General features: G+C 41.9%; 1 protein-coding gene across 1 annotated transcript in view; it reads right to left on the reverse strand.

The window, feature by feature from the left end:
- Positions 1-139: 139 nt before the first annotated feature.
- ARSB (arylsulfatase B) overlaps positions 140-17,703 on the reverse strand; it is a 169,430-nt gene continuing 151,866 nt past the window's right edge. The window contains exons 7-8 of the mRNA XM_047731752.1: positions 2,820-2,942; positions 140-2,013 (exon numbers count right to left, since the gene is read on the reverse strand). Coding sequence (XP_047587708.1) covers positions 1,748-2,013; positions 2,820-2,942 — 389 coding nt within the window. The 3' untranslated portion in view covers positions 140-1,747. The remainder of the gene's footprint in view (positions 2,014-2,819; positions 2,943-17,703) is intronic.

Genomic DNA, 17,703 nt, shown 5'->3' on the forward strand with positions numbered 1-17,703 from the left:
TTGCTACTGAATTGGAGGACAACTACACAAGGACCTATGACATATTATCGGCTGGTTTTAGTTTCTAGTGTCCTATGAAAAATAGAACGGAGGGTTATTGCCAAAAGAGTATCTTTGGCAGGCGTGTTTCTCCTTTCCCCCCCTGGAGAGGACATTATGGCTTCACTATGGAGTGTCTGTGACCATCCAGATATGCATACTCTGCTCCTACCCCGGGAGGGCAGCTTGAAACAGAAAAGCAACAGTTGGAGGATATGTTTAGCTCACTGCACTTGCATGGTGTGCAACTTTCTCATTTGTTCAACTGTCCATTCATTCATTAAAAAAAAAAAGTACCGACTGTAACAGGCACTGGTCCAGGCATTGGTGATGAGCAGTGAACAAAACAAGTGGAGCTCATGGGAAAAAGAGTATAGATTTTGCACATAGTTCTCAGAGTCTGACATTCTTGAGAGCTAATCTGGATTGATCTGCATTAGTAGGACACGAGTGGGACTAAGAAAGGGCTGGCAGGTCCAACTGCACATCCTCTTTCCCTCACCCCAGAACCTCAATACAAATAGTAAAAGTGAAAATAAGGGAAACGTGGATGTAGCCTCCTTTGCTTTACTGAGGCCCATCATCTCAGATGCTGGCCATTTCCTTTCAAACTTCCCATTTCCAACATCCCAAGACAAAGTTACTATTTCCCGGGGTTTCTCCTCATTGCTAAGGAGTAGCATGCCACTTGTAATACATTATGAGACAAAGCCACAACCATGACAATAAATTCTAGGCTACTTACAAAAGTCTTCCCCAAACAGACGACACAGACCTGAGCATCACCCACCCAGCCCCTTTGTGTCCACCATGAGCATGTCTGCAGAGCCAGACTTGATCACCTTCTCTGGGCAGGGCTCTAGCTTCAGCGTTAGAGGCCAGAGGAAGGCAGGGCACAGCAGTCTTCCAAAAACCAGCGGTGCTCAGAGTGCAGAGGCAAAGCAGCCTTCCCAGGCACAGGATGACTGAGTCAAAAGGAGGTTGGGAAAAGAAACACAGGGGAGAGGGGGTAGCAGGAAGTCTAGACAAAATGAGCAATGGCTGGGGGAAAAAAAAAAACTGGGGATAAAAACACATTTCTTTATTGTAATAACCAAAACCAAAAAGCAGGCTTATTGCCACGCTGACCATAAATATGAAATGGGCCTTATGCTCCATGATGAGATGAGTGACAGGGTGAGTGAGTGAGGGGTGAACCAAGGGGGGTCATTCACATGGAATGCCTGAACATGATCTCTCACAGACAGGGAGATTCCCTGGCCAACAGAACCATTAAAAACTGTCTGCTCCCTGCATTTGTTACAAGGAACATGAGGCACTCCAATAAAACCCAGCTATTGGCAGAGGGAGATCTAACATCTGACTCGCAAGGCAAAAAGAGCCAGCTGTTCCAGCTTCCAGGACTCAATAAGAACTTCCTATTTCAAATCAAGTTCCCAGCTGTCCCACGGCTCAGGAACAAGAGGTTGAACTTGGCCACCCTCTCCCCCAGACACACACCCTGGCCAACAACAGGAGTGTTCCAGGTTTTATCAGCTTCTTAAATCCACTGGGGGTTGAAATGAGATAACTTAACATGATTAAGGACCAAGAGAAAGCCAGGGGAACCCAGGTTGGGAGAGAAAATGAGATGAGAGATACAGGAGTAAAGGCCTGAAGTCCAACCTGTAACAGAAAGATGGTCTGGCACCCCGGGGCTGAAGAAGTCTTACACCCAGGGGCCCCAGGCCCCAGTGTCCTTGGGGTCACAGCGTGGGTCCTGTGCTGGGAAGTGCACAGGCACTGAGTGTTTGTGGTAGAACTGTAGGCGGGAAAGGAGCTGCTTGACAATATGGGGATGGTCTCTTGACAGGTCATGTCTTTCTTCCGGGTCCTGGTCAATATCAAAGAGCCAGACGGTCTTGGTCGGTGGGTCCGATGAGGGTATCACAGAAGCATTGTTTTGAGATGGTGGAGGAAACCAGCAACCACAGCCTGGCAAAGAAATGCAAGGGTTTACTGGGGGAAGAAGCATCCTGGGCAGATTCACACTTCAAGTAAGAAGACTACAGAAGAAGGCTGAGTGGGGTCGCGGGCAGGAACACGTAAAAAAGATGCGGCCCTTGATGCAGTATCTACACCTGTCTCAGACACTGACTTCCGGTGCTGTAACTAGACCTGGTTCACGGCTTCACAACCAGGGGCTTCCAGGCCAGGAAGGCGCATGCGTATGTGCATGTGGGGGAGGGGGGCGGGGGAATTTCTGGTTGTCAAAATGAATTAGGGGAGGTGCTATGGCATACCGTGCCAGTGGGCCAGGGAGGCTAAGATACCTTGCAATACATGGTACGCTACCAGACAAAGAAGAATTGTCTGGCCACAAATACCAAGAAGGTCATCATTATAAACACTGCTTAACGGCATCACGGCCTTAGCCATCATACCCCACATTTTAAAAGTATATAAAAGACATCACTTTTAGGGAATGTGCTCAGGGGAAGCAACCACCTTCCTCAGCTACGCAATTGGTTGAGGATGTGACTTTCAGAGTTTCTCCTTGCTAGCTAGGTGTGCTGTCCTCGACAGCCACACATCTCTGAAATCCTTATTTTCCATGACATCTTAGAGCGGCATTGCTTCCTTTCACCCCCCCCACCTACAGTTAATTTTCAGTCTTCTCCTGTCAGGACAGTAGATAAATCATTCTTCCCCATTCAGCGGCCCAGAGGTATGTTCTGCAAAAGTCGTCACTTTGGTAAAGTTTTCCTCTCTGTTCTGGGGGGAAATGCTCAGCATTCTACCTGGGTAGCCGGTGAGAAGTTTCCAATTCTTGTGTCTAATTGCAGCATGGAGAGAAGTGTTGAAGGCAAAATATTCTGGGCCAGAAGAATCATCCTTTGCTGGAGCCAGGCTCTTCCCAGGACCTGGAAGAAACAGTGCGGAAGCATTAGATCACTGTTACAGAAAAGCGTCATTATAAATCAACATTTAATATCCTCCTTGTAGAATGGTAGATTTTATTCAATGCCTGAGTGTAAATGCACATCCCACCACAGAAATGAATCTTCTATTAAATATAAACAGAAAGCTATAGTTCATTAAACCTCAATCATAAACCACCACAAATATAAAAGGAATCCCAATGAGGTTAGAACACTAATTCATCCTTAAAATCACTACGTTCTGCCAACGTACAGCTGGCTTTATGTGGAATAGTGTTCTGTTACAGCAGTGCAGGTTGTTTTCTGTGTGCCTTTTTTCCTTTTGCTGTTAAATGATCGAATTAGACGAATACATTTTCTATATATATTTATCCCTATGTAGATAATGGAATAGATTATAACACGTACACTTTAATGGAGTCTCAAGCCATGAGAGTTCAATCATGCCATGATCAATTATTTAACCACACTGATGAAATTTAAAAGTAACTGAGCAATGCTCAGTTAACTATTCAGACAGGATAATTAAGGTTTTAAGAATGACTTGGTATACAAAATCTTGGTTATTATCATGGATTACATTAAAGTCATCTTGGGGTTTTATACTAATTAATTATTAGGTTTTTGAGGGGAGCAATTAATAGTACCTACTCCCCCATCTTCTTGAATTTGGAACCAACTGAAAGGTGGACACCAGAAGGTTAGAGCTAAAAATATTGCCTTTCTTACTGATAAAGTTGATTGGAGAGAAGATAGCTTCAGATTTGGGGCAGAGAGTCCTTCCTACTAACTGACCCTTGACTTAGAAAGACTAAACCACCCATCACCGATCTTGCTGGACACCCATTGGGCTCCCTCAGAGCTGAGAGCTGACTGGAGTGTTTACATATATCCTGGGGACAGTCCGGCCCCCAAAATAGACAGACAAAATGTCCTAAACGAGCACGCTCAGTTCCTTCTTTTGAATAACTCCCTCTGTGGTTTGCTTGTGAGGAGTGACTAAGGTGCAGCAAGAGAGACCTGAGTTCTACTCTAGTTAAAGACCCTGGTGGAGGAGGCACTTGGGTGGCTCAGTCAGTCAAGCCTCTGCCTTCAGCCCAGGTCATGATTCCCAGGGTCTTGGAATCAAGCCCAGTGTTGGGCTCCCTGCTCAGCAGGGAGTCTGCTTCTCCGACCCCTCTGCCACTCATCCCACTGTGCTCTCTCTCTCTTTCTAATAAATAAATGAAATCTTAAAAAAAAAAAAAAGATGCTGGTGGCAAGGTATGGAGGCCCCAACCTTACTCATACCTGTGTATGTTTCAAGGCCTTGATTTAGGGACTAACTATAAAACATCTACTCTGTTTTCAGTCTACATTTACCTGTCAACTTTTCAAGCACGGTCACAGCAATCGCCTTGGGTGCACTTTCTTTTCTTTTCTTTTCTTTTTTAAATATTTTATTTATTTATTTGACAGAGAAAGAGAGATCACAAGTAGGGAGACAGGCGGGCAGAGAGGGGGGGGGGAAGCAGGCTCCCTGCTGAGCAGAGAGCCCTATGTGGGGCTCGATCCCAGGAACCTGAGATCATGACCTGAGCCGAAGGCAGAGGCTTAACCCACTGAACCACTCAGGCGCCCTTGGGTGCACTTTCAAATGCTGCCACATCACCTGCCCGAGGGCTAATTGTGTGTGTGTGTGTGTGTGTGTGAGAGAGAGAGAGAGAGAGAGAGAGAGAGATACTTTGGGAACAATCCCCTCTTCACCATGGCGGCTGGCCCATCTCTCCACCATCCTGTCATAAAGACTCTGAGAGTGCCCTCCTCCCCTGCCAGAGCTGATGCCCAGGGCTTCCTGTGGGAAGCACTGTCCGTGAGGAAAAAGACAGGGTCCTATTCCTCTGGTCAGTCTTGTGGCAATGGCTCTGGAGGGACATACTGGAGACAGAACCAATAAACGTTAGTGGTTTCAGACCTTCAGTTTTCACAATCACGTACCAACAAATTGTTAGCACCAAACAGCAGATCTTTTTGACTTTTTGTTTCTCTGCCTGATTGTGGATATTTTGGCTCTAATACAAACAGATGCTTGCCGAGACAGAGGCACAGAGGATGTCTATTGTAGGAAATGTGGTCTCAATGCACATACTGGGGTGTGACTGTGAGCCTTCATGATTTACTCCCTACAAGCTTGCATAAAGAACACATTTTGATACCAGAGAATGTTAAATCAAACAAGCATGCTTTGCAAACATAAACAAGGAGAGGAAATTAGCTGTCTCGGCTATACTTATATTTATATACATTTTTTCTTAAAACAAACAGGAACATAAAATACCTAAACAATAAATAAGTCTAAGACTAAATGACGGAAGGTGCTATTATGTCAACTCTACTTTTTTCTTATTGAGAAATTAAACAAAAAGAAAATTACAAGGAATAATCTGCCTAACACCCCATGAGCCTACACCTAGAATGTTAACATTTTGTCATGTTTGCTTTAAAAAAGAAAAAAAAAAGGAAACAACAATGAAAACAAAGGGACAGTTTCCATGTCACAATTTGTCCCCATCCTCAATCTCAGTCCCCTCCTCCTGAGGCTGCTGCCATCACGGTTTCAGAGCACAGTGAATCCTGCCTACAGCCATTTAAAAACAGAGTGACATATGCATGCATCAAAGAATAATATCTAGACCTGTTTTATACTTTAAAAATGTCCATGTGTATGTTATGCTATACATATTCTGCAACTTGCTTTTTTCCTCCACTACAGTATTTTTAGAGCTCTCTGATTATGTTCGTGTATATATATTCCTTTTAACTGTTTGGTATTTGACTAATAAATAAAATAAAAATAAATAATAAAATAAAAAATAAAAAAATCACATTTTATTTAGCCATTTTTCTGTTAGGCATTTCGGTTACTTCAATTATTCTTCTGTTTTTCCTACTACAAACTCTCCTGCCATGAGCACTGTTTTCCACATCTCCTTGCACAAGTTTCTCTAGGATTTGTGTCTAGAAGCAAAACTGTCTGGTTGCAAGGTGCGCAGCTTTCCAACTTTCTAACACATACCAAATGGCCCTCCTACTAGCAATGTCTCCCTTTCTCCATACCCAATAGCTGATACTTTCAGACTTAAAATTGTTGCCTAACTAAACATGTTAGACAGAATCTTCATTTTTAAAAATCATTCAGTCTGCAGGAATTATCCTTCTTTTTCTGTGTCAATCCAAGGGTTGCTTTAAAAAACATTTTTAAATAATACCCATTGAAAAAAGTGCACAGAAGATGCTGATGAAGACTGGACACTTCTGTAGACACAGCCCACTCAAGAGATAGGACATTCCTAGGACTTCAGAAGCCCTTGTGGGCAGCCTCCAGTCTCCATCCTCCTCTCAAAGGTAGCTGCTACTGAACAATGAGTTCTTTCTGCCTGTTTTTGAGTCAATGGAAACCACACAGCATGTTCTTCTTTCTCTCAGGCTCTGACTGATCTCATAATGTTTGTGAGATTCACCCTTGGTGTTGAGGTTCAGTCTGTTTCCAGCACTTCATTCATTTTCATTGCTGGATGTTATTCCCTTGCATGAAGGTTCCACAGCCTCTTGCTTTCAGTGTTGGAACCCACAGGGAACTGATTGCTGTGTGTGAAGCGAGGCAGGACTCGAGATTCATTTTTCAAAGATAGCTACCATCTGACCAAGACTGTTGAAAAGACTGTTCTTTTCTACTCATCTGCAGGGATACCTTTGTCAAACACCTGATTTCCATTTGTGGTGAGTGTCTCCGAAGCAGTACAGTCCAACAGAACTTTCTTTAGCGCAGTATCTCTATCTGTGCAGTACATCGCAGGGACCACTTGCTGCACATGGCTACTGGGCATGAGAAATGCAGCTAGTACAACTGAGGAAATTAATTTAAACTTAAATTGCCACACATGACTTGTGATTACTGCATTGGATAGCTGAGTTCTAGAGTTTCTGTTCTGTCCTACTATTTGTAGGATAAGGATATTTGTCTATCCTTATGGACAAATAAGGATATTTGTCTATACTTAGGCTAATACTAAACTATCTTAATTACTGTAGATTTATCATACGTTCTTCTATCTGCCAATAAAGTCCCCAAATTTGTTGTTCTTCCAGACTGATTTCATCATGATTGGCCTTTTGCATTTTCAATAAAAATTTTAGGAGTAGCTTGTTCAATTTCACAAACTAGCTGGTGGGATATCAATTATGATGGTATTGACTCCAGGGAGCAATTTGGGGGTACTGCTGTTTTAAAATATTCAGACTTACAATTCACTAGTGTGGTGGATCCCTGTATCTTCTCTTGATAATAGTTTATGATTTTCTGTGGAAACGTCTTACACATCTTTCCTTATGTTTACTCCTAGTTGTATAATGTGGATTAATAGTACTATAAACAACATTTAAAAATCGATTTCATACTCTGGATGCTGTATGTAAAAATATAATTGGTTTTAGATATTGATCTTGTTCCCTGTGACTTTGCAAAATTCATTTGTTAATTCTAACCTCTTGCTTAGAGAGTCTTTGGATTATCTATGCATCCTATCATGTCACCTGCAAATAATGACACTGCTTCTCCCCATCTTATATATTTTAGTTTTTTCTTACCTTGTGACACTGGACAAAACCTCTAATATAAATTTGAATAAAAGTAGTGATAGAGTTTCTATCTCATTCCTGATTTCTGGGGAAAAGCTTTAAAAATTTTACTATTAAGTATGATGTCAATATAAAATTTTTATAGCTATGCTTTATCAGATTAAAGAAGATCTTTTTTATCAGATTAAAGAAGATCCTACTCCCCATTCACTAAGTTTTTTTAATCATAAAAGAATGTTAAATTTTACCATTTACTTTTTTTGCATCTGAAAATATCGTATAATTATTCTTTTATCTTTTAACACAATGAACTATATTAATTGATTCGTAAATGCTAAACCAACCTTGCATTTATGGAATAAACCCTTTTTCATCAGGATGCTTGTCATTTTTATATATTGCTGGATTCACATTTTGTTGGGGATTGATTATATTTCCTGGATTCACATTTAGTTTAGGGTTTTTGCACTTATGCTTAAGACAAAAATTGCTCTATTAATTTTTCTTGAAATATTGTCATGTTTTTGAGTCAAGGTTATATTGGTCCTATAAAAGGAACTGGAAGTGTTCCCTGAAAAGTTTGTGTAAGAGGGTTGCTATGCCTAAATATTTGCAAGAGTTCATTTGTAAAACAATGGGGGCCTAGAGTTTTCTTTGCGGGCAGGTTATTTATTAATTTAATTTCTTTAATAGACATAGAACTTTTCAGAACTTCTATTTCTCTTTTCTTAGTTTGGTAAAGTGTATTTGGGAATTTGTTTAGTTCATACAAATTTTCATCTCTGTATTATCTTTTTAATGTCTGTAGCATCTGTAGTAGTACCTTCTCATTCCTGATATTAGCAGTGTGTGCTTTTCACTTTTTTTCCCATGATAAATTTTGTTAAAGGTTAATTTTTATTAGTTTTTCAAACCAACATTTTACCTAGTAGTCCTTCTCTATACTGTGTTTGTTTTCTATTTCATAAATTTGCCTCTTCTCTTTATTATTTCCTTCCCTCTGTTTCCTTTTGGCTTAATTTGCTCTTCTTCTTCTTCTTTTTTAAAAGATTTTATTTATTTACTTGACATACAGAGATCACAAGTAGGCAGAGAGGCAGGCAGAAAGAGAGAGGAGGAAGCAGGCCTCCCGCCGAGCAGAGAGCCCCATGCGGGGCTCGATCCCAGGACCCGGAGATCATGACCTGAGCCGAAGGCAGAGGCTTTAACCCACTGAGCCACCCAGGCCCCCTCTTCTTCTTCTTTTTTTTTGAGAGAGAGAGAGAGAGAGAGTGGGGGCAAAGAGTAGGAGCAAGGAGAGAGAATCTTGAGCAGGCTCCAAACCCAGCATAGAGCCCAACTTGTGGCTTGCTCTCTCGATCATGACCTGAGCCAAAATCAAGAGTCAGATCCTTAACTGACTGAGCCACCCAGGCACCTCTTAATTTGCTCTTCTATTTATAGTTTCCCAAGTATTTCATATTCAGTACTTCTCTATTTCTAATATATATATTTAATACTATAAATTTTCATCCAAGTGCTAGTTTATTTTTATCATGCAAGCTTTAAATATGCATCCTTGTTATTCAGACCAAAATATTCTCAAATTTTCATTGTGATTTCCTTTTTGACTCATGGATTATTCAAAAGTGTATCTCTTAATGTCCAAACATTTGAGAATTTCCTATTATCCTTTTGTTACTAATTTCCAGTTTAATTCCATTATGATTAGGAAACAGATCCATAGATTTTTAAAAAATAAAATTCTAAATTTAGAATCCTGTTAGATGTACGTATATGATTTAAATCCTTTGAAATGTGTTTCTACTTGCTTTGTGGCCCGGTATGCGGTCAACTGTATAATGTTCCATTCTCACGTGTAAAAAAAAGAACATGTGTTCTCAAGTTGCTGGGTGTAGTGATCCATAAATATCATAGTTTGTTAATTATACTGTTTGAATATTTTACATCTGTACTCACTTTTTGGTTTGTTTGCTTGTTCTAATAGTTAATGAGAATTATGTAGAAAATTTTTTATTGTGACTGAGAATTTGTTTATTTCTCCTCCAAGTTTTGCTATCTTTTGAGACTCTATTATTAAGGACTTGCCCATTTGGAACCATTATTATTTCCTGGCAGATTCCTCTTTTTAATAGTTTTGAAAAGTTTTTATTTTAAATGATTTTTAAAAAATTTTTATTTACTTATTTATTTTTAAAAGATTTTATTTATTTATTTGACAGATGGAGATCACAAGTAGGCAGAGAGGCAGGCAGAGAGAGGGGAGGAAGCAGGCTCCCTGCTGAGCAGAGAGCCTGATGTGGGGCTCGATCCCAGGACCCTGAGATCATGACCTGGGTCAAAGGCAGAGGCTTAACCCACTGAGCCACCCAGATGCCCTTAAAAGTTTTTCTTTATTTCCAACAACAGCTTCCCCTTTTAGTCTACTTTGATGTATAGATTATTAGCTGTTGTCATTGTTTTTAGTGTTTGCACCTTTTCTTTTTCCATCCATCTCATTTGTAATACAAAAAAGTATAAAAGAGGGTAAAGGGCAAGATAGTGACTCTCAAAGATGTCCATGTCCTAACCTCCCTGGAACCTGTGGGATGTTACCTTAGATAGCAAAAGAAACTTTGCACATATGTCTAAAGGTAAGGACTTGCAATGTGGAGGTTATCTCTTATTTGAGTGGGCCCAACCTAACCATGATTCCATAAAAGCAGGAACTATTTCCTGACTTTGGTCAGAGGGAGACGGGTCTGAGAGGCGGTGTTGCTGACTTTGAAGATGGAAGAGGGGCCATGAACTAATGAATGCGGGCAGCCCCAGAGCCTGGAAAAGGCAAAGGAAATGGATTCTGTACTAGAACCTCTGGAAGGGAATACAGCACTTCTGAAACCCTGACCTTAGCCCTATGAGACCCATATGGAACTTTTGACCAACAAAACTGTCAGACAATATGTCTGTGTTCTTTTAAGCCACAAAGTTTGGGGTAATTTGTCACAGCTACAAGAGAAAACCATACACGAGGGAACTGTGGATTTGGAATCATACAAATTAATTAGGAAGATAGTACACAAAAAATGGTTGAATAAATACCATCAGGAAGAATATCATTAAGGTCCAGACAGCAAATATTATAAAAGATAATGGTAGGAAGAAGTCGATAAAGGCTGAGGCACACAGGAAGGATAGACGAAGAAAGTGGCACTAGAGGCAGGACCTGAAAGATACACATTTTTGTTATCCACCACACCACCCCTCTTCTAGTATAAAACAATGTAGGGTACAGACTAGGTCTGACTTAGCCCTATAACCCCAAGGCCTTACCCAGTGCCCAGGTACATCAAGGACAAGCACTCAACGATGCTCACTGGAACAGATCACTGAAAATTGGGCAAACAGAAAGTGAAGAAGGTACTTTTAGCTTGAAGAATGGGAGAAGCAGTCATCGATGGAGAGCCTCTGAAGGACAGGGAGCAAAGTGCTGTCAAAGGTGGTTGGTAGGCTGTGAAATAGCCTCAGGGAGGGTAAAAAGCCAGCCTGCGGAACTGTCACTCTTCTTCTCATCAACAAGGAGGAACGAGAGGAATTTAAGTGTTTTTTAAAATTAAACTTCTTTGGGGGCACCTGGGTGGCTCAGCGGGTTAAGCCTCTGCCTTTGGCTCAGGTCATGATCTCAGGGTCCTGGGATCAAGCCCCGCATCGGGCTCTCTGCTCAGTGGGGAGCCTGCTTCCCCCTTTCTCTCTGCCTGCCTCTCTGCCTGCTTGTGATTTCTCTCTCTGTCAAATAAATAAATAAAAATCTTAAAAAAAATAAAATTAGGGACGCCTGGGTGGCTCAGTTGGTTAAGCGGCTGCCTTCGGCTCAGGTCATGATCCCAGCGTCCTGGGATCGAGTCCCACATGGGGCTCCTTGCTCAGCGGGGAGCCTGCTTCTCCCTCTGCCTCTGCCTGCCACTCTGTCTGCCTGTGCTCATGCTCGCTCCCTCTCTCTCTCTAACAAATAAATAAATAAAATCTTAAAAAAAAAATAAAATTAGACTTCTTTTTCTAAAAGCTTTATTAAGATATAATTTACATAAGACACAATTCACCCCTTTAGAGTGTAAAATTCCGTGGTTTTTAGCATATTCTGAGAGTCAGGCAAACAGTTTAATGGGGGACAAAAGAACACTGGATTTGCTAATCTCTGAGCAGAAACTAGGGTTCGAAGAAAAGCATTAACAAAAAAATCTTTCTCCTTTCCTTCTGAGCTGAAAGATACCATTGAGATAGAGCTTTCTGGCCAGAAAGACATACACAGTTATAAGATGGACCAGTCATATGTACTGATGTTGGATATAAAAAGGAGATGAGCAAAACATTTTCGGGCTAACAAAGGAAATCACTCTCTTACATCATAGGTAGTAAACTTCTAGAGCTCCTTATCTGAGCAACCTCGGGAAACCTGAAGGAGTTCGAGTTGGAGCTTCTAGAAATGAGGTGGGTCCGTGGTTTCCAGTGGAGAATGTGTTCTCCAGAACCAGAAGAAGTGCCAGAAGCACCTTAGGAATTGGTTATGTGGGACAGTGAGTGAGGGGGCAGGGTCCAGGTTCCCTGTCTTCATTTCAGTCGATGCTGGTTAACACTTAAGGAAGAATTTGTAGTATTTGCTAAATACATTATACTTCTCTACATTTTTGTTTGAAAAAAGGGTCTGCAGCTATATGACAACTGGAAAGATACGAATTAGTGGTGGTGATGGACTGACCAAATGGGAAAGGGACCCAGTGGTCCCACGGGATACTTCTAATCTTCCAGGGCTCATAAAAGGCAACATTGTTTTCTTGACTGTACAACACACCCTCCTCACTCTTCGGAAACTACTGTCCAATACAGTCTATGACTCTATTTTACAAAATACATTATTTTTCTGTGTAATTTATACGTTTCTTGTATGTAAGTTAGAAACACAGAAACGTACAAACAGGAAAATTTAAACTATCTCTAAATTTATTAGCTGCATGTTAACATTTTGGTGTATAACCCCTGGAGGCTTTTAGCTACACAAGGCTCAAATAAAATAAATACGTTCGCTGACTTGCAAGGAAGAGGAAAGTTCGTAGAAAACAAAGTTTTCGTGGCTAGAGAAAATAAGGCAGGGAAGGGAGGAGTCCTAAGCATCAGGGCAGGGGTGAGGGGATGGTCTGGGTCTCTACCTCTCCGGGCTCTTGTTCAAATATGCACTGGGTGTGGCTGGAGAATGTGGCTTGGGAAGAGTTAATGCTGTGAGCCTTCGGGAAGGAACAGCAAGGGGTGGGAGTCAGGGCAAGGAGAGGGCCTGCAATCCTAGTGAGGTCCCTGCCCAATGGTCCACAGGAGGCCACAGTGTGCAGCAGGACACAACAAGCCCTTCTGGAGTGGGATTGCTTGGGTTCAAATCTCAGCTCCATTATTCACCGGCTATGTGAGCATCAGGGTTAGCAGATCTCCCGGGACCTACATTCCCTCATCTGTAAAATGGGGATAATATCATCTATTTCACAGGACTGTTGTGTAGCCTAAATGTGCGGATACGCTGAAAATATACATTAGCACTACATCCGTCATATAGTACATGCATAATAAATGGTTTTGATACGAGTTTGCAATCTTGGGCAACTTTCCTAATTCCCCCTGCCTCAATTTACTATATTGAAGTAATATAGTCATTGCAGGTGAGAGAAGGCATATCCAGTGCTTAGCACAGTATCTGGTATGTTATAAGACTATCATCAACATTGTCAACATTAAAGGTAATGATGCTAATACTTAAAAGCACTCACTACATGCTTATAAAATGCTGTTAAGTGTTCCATGTATGTTAACTTGTTTAATCCTTGCTCTATGAAATAGGTAAAAATGGCTGGTAATGATGGTCACTGAACGGCAGCTATTATCAATACAAGATAGGTTCTTTTCTTTTATATTCTCTTTTACTGAAGACCTTACAAAGAGGAGAAAAGTAGGCAGAAGTCATTATTATACCAGGGAGGGGGGCGGGGGGAAAGATGCCCTGAACTAAAATCCAAACCAAACAAACCGCTTCTCTGGTCTGGGTCTGGAAAGGACCTATATTTGCTCCCCTACACACATGTTCCAGAGCTTGAACAGGTTTGGGGGAGAAAGCATTAATCGCACAGCTTTCATTTGCTACTTGAGGCTTTTGTCCCTTTTCTACCCGGCTGCGTGGGTTGGCCTTCGTTTCTACTGAGCCCTTTCTGGTTTTGATCACGTTTATAATTTACAAAGACCAGCCTAAAAGTTTATTCTGCCTCTAATGACCCAGTTTATTCCTTGTTGCTGGGAAGCCACCTTCACGTTTTTATGGGATATGCAGTTGTACTTCAGGCAAAACGTACTCACTTGGCCTAAGTGGGGGGGAAAACCCCCAGCATTCCCAGATATTTAGTGATCAAGGTATTTTTAAATATGGAATCCCAAAAGGTATCTTTTCTAACCAACAGGCAAATGGGTCTGTTTATTACATGAGCCAAATGTGCCTAGTAATTAAAACACCAAAGCTTTATTTACTCCCGACGTTTGACTGGCTAGCCAATTTCTTCATGGCTCGATCCAAGAAAAGTTCAAAAGAGCCCCAAATCAAAGGGTGGTTGAAGTCACTAAGGTCCTCATTGTGCCAGGCAGTGTGAGCACCCCTGCCCACAGCTGGCACGGCCTCCGCAGCGCATTTGGACTCCGTCTGGATGCGTGCTGTGCGCACACGTGTGGATGGGATCTCTATCTGCTCACGGTCTGACACGTCCTGAAAACTGCAGGCTCGGGCCGCAGCCGCCTCTCATCTCGCTGTGTGGCAAGGGCTTACACACCCAGACGCAAATGTGTTCATTGTTGTTTTGATTCTTGTTTTGAAAGTCATTCTAGATCTAAAATAAGTTTTTCTCTAAAAATAGTTCCCAATGAAATGCAAGCTAGAACCCCACACTGTGAGCTGATGCTTTACTGAAAACTTTGACTCAATTTTCAGAGATGGACAAAGCCCCCGCCAGCCATGGGTATGGCTCTGGCAGCCGGCAAGCTGGCATTCACAGAACGGTTCAGAATTTGCCAGCGGCGTTTCCTATACTATTACTTGCTAGTTCTGAGAAGGAACTCTGACAAACCACTGTGCATTTTAATAGCTTTTAGAATGAATAATCCATTAAGTCATTTAGCCACTCTGAGTTCCTGTTTTCTTGTGTGTAAAATGAGGAGAAAAATAATGCCTAATGCCTACCTCACAGGACAATGGTGAGGATGGAATGAAATCCTGGGGGTGGTGAGCATTCTTTGATTGTTAGTATAAAAATACAAGTCTCTTGAATTCCCACAGCAGTTGCCATACAACTAGGTACATGGATAAACTAATTGACCAACTGAAAGAAATCATTCAATTTAGGTCCAACCTATGGCCCTTGATTGATGGCCACCAAAATCAAGGTATGGACAGCTGCTCGAACCTGTAACAAATGTGAAACCAGACCAGCTGCCACGGGAACAAGATATTATTAAAAAATTGTGGGGATGGGACGCCTGGGTGGCTCAGCTGGTTGAGCGGCTGCCTTCGGCTCAGGTCATGATCCCAGCGACCTGGGATCGAGTTCCGCATCGGGCTCCTTGCTCTGCAGGAGGCCTGCTTCGTCCTCTGCCTCTGCCTGCCTCTCTGTCTGCCTGTGCTCGCTCTCTCTCTCTCTAATAAATAAATAAAACCTTTATAAAAAAAAATTGTGGGGAAGACTGGGCGGGGAAATGGGAAAGTGAAAGGGCACAAAGTTTCAGTTAAGAAAGATGCATAAGTCCTAGAATTCTACTGTAGAGCATAGTGAGCATAGTTTATATTATACTGTGTCTTTAAAAACTTGCTAAGATGGGGTGCCTGCGTGGCTCAGTGGGTTAAGCTTCTGCCTTCGGCTCAGGTCATGATCTCATGGTCTTGGGATTGAGCCCTGCATTGGGCTCTCTGCTCAGCGGGGAGCCTATTTCCCCCGCCCCTCTCTCTGCCCACTTGTGATCTCTCTCTGTCAAATACATAAAATCTTAAAAAAAAAAAAAAACTTGCTAAGAGGGTAGATCTTGTGTTAGGTGTTCTTATCACACCTATATACACATATATACAAAGGAAAATAATAACAGGATGGAAGGAAACTTCTGGAGTTCATATATGACACAGATTGTGGCAATAGTCTCAGAACTCATCAAGTTGTAAATATTAAATATCCACAGCTTTTTGGATGTCAATTACATCTTAATGAAGTGATTTCTTTCAGTGAAGGGTGTGTGGGTGACTCAGTTCAGCAGCCGATTCTTGATTTTGGCTCAGGTCATGATCTCAGGGTCCTGAGACCAAGCCCCGAGTCAGGCTCTGTGCTTAGCATGGAGTCTGCTTTTCCCTCTCCCGCTGCTTCTTGCCCTATGCATGCACATGCACTTGCTCTCTCTCAAATAAGTAAATAAAAATCTTTAAAAAATAGTAAAGTGGTTTTAAAATGAAGAAAACTGTGGGGAAAAAACATGCCAATACCACCTAAATTATGTATGCTAAACAAGATGTCTGGTTAAAATTGTGAAAACAGAGTGAAACAGATCAGGGATTCTCAATTCTGGCTGTCCACTGGCATCACCTGACCCCCTCACAGTCACCTCAGGACTTAACCACAGCCCAAGGCCCTCTGCTGGATGCGCCCACGTGGGCACAGGTGCGGAGAGAGGGGGCCTAGGGAGCTACGCCAGCACTGGGGTACGGTGGAAGTGGCTTATGGGTCACTTGCCCCTTTGCCCTCAAGGGGTACTCCCACGGTGTGCACCCAGGAGAAAGGTAACATAGAGAGGCCTGATAAGCATTAAAGTTATCCCACCAAATTCATCGTGCCTCTTGTTTCTGGACTTAAACCTGATTGCTGCAAGTCTTCTGTTACACCCACACCACTTTAGAATCCTGTCTCCCTGGCGAAATCCTTGCAACACGAAACAGGAGGGTTGGGGAAAATATGCCAGACATAAAGCTAATCAGAGAAAGGTGAGGAGGAATATTACAGATGTTATTTATTACCTACAAGGGGAAAATCAAAATGCTCATAATTTTTATATATGCATGCCACGTGACATATTTCAAATGAATCTGGGCTTATGATTTTCGGTTTACAAAGTCAGTTTCTCCAACACCTACTCATTCAGTCCATATTTGATATTTTAAAAGTCCTAATGAAAAAGGAACTTTGATGTGGCTTGCTCAGCCTAGACAGAGTTCAATTGTTAATCATTATTGAATGGTGCATGATAAGTATTCAGAGAATGTGTGTGCTTATGTTAGAGCAAACTCCAACAGTGGGTTAATGTCTGGCATCAGCCACCAGCGTCAATGCAGCACCGGAAACCCAAACAACAGAAAACAAGCATTCAATGAGTCCTCAGCGCCCGACTGTCCCAGAAAGTTTAGCAAATCTGTCTGAAACAGGTTGTCAGAGAGATCTTCTCAGACACTGGTTCACCTTGAACCCTGAATAAATGTACTATATATATTGCGGATTCATTTGCCTGTTAAACAAATATTTATTTCAGTGATCACTCTACATGCTAGATCCTAAGTCTTCAGAATGAATAAACTTGAGTCCATAAGATAATAATAAAATAATGTCATTAAACACCACCAGTTCTAAAACAGTGGAATAAACATTTGTGGGCTGGTGAATGAAATGTACGAGGTGCCAGATGATTCCAAAGGAGATACAAACTGCATAGAAGGATCAGGAAAGCAGTGCTCCCTGAGCTGGGCTCCGAAGCACAGGAGGAACAGGACAGATAAAATGTAACAGAGATGATCCAGAGCTTGTCTCTCTGCTTGAAATTTTCTTCTCCCTGTGATGTCTTCCTCCTTGCCCGTCTCTAAATGAGAACATGGAGGCAAAGCACTTAACCTTGGTGCCTGGCACCAAGAGTGCTCAATCAGGGCTGGTTCTTATTCCTATCTGAGACCGCTTTTTAGTCTCCTTTGCTTTTCTTTCTCTGTTCATCTCTTAAATGTTTTCATTCCCCCAGGTTCAATTCTTGACATTCCCCTGGGCATTCTAGGCTCCAGAATCTTATCTCCTACCCAGAGATAAGATTGTTCTGTCCAACTGCCCAT

This window comes from Lutra lutra, chromosome 5 (assembly GCF_902655055.1).
Source record: "Lutra lutra chromosome 5, mLutLut1.2, whole genome shotgun sequence".
Taxonomy (NCBI): Eukaryota; Metazoa; Chordata; class Mammalia; order Carnivora; family Mustelidae; genus Lutra; species Lutra lutra.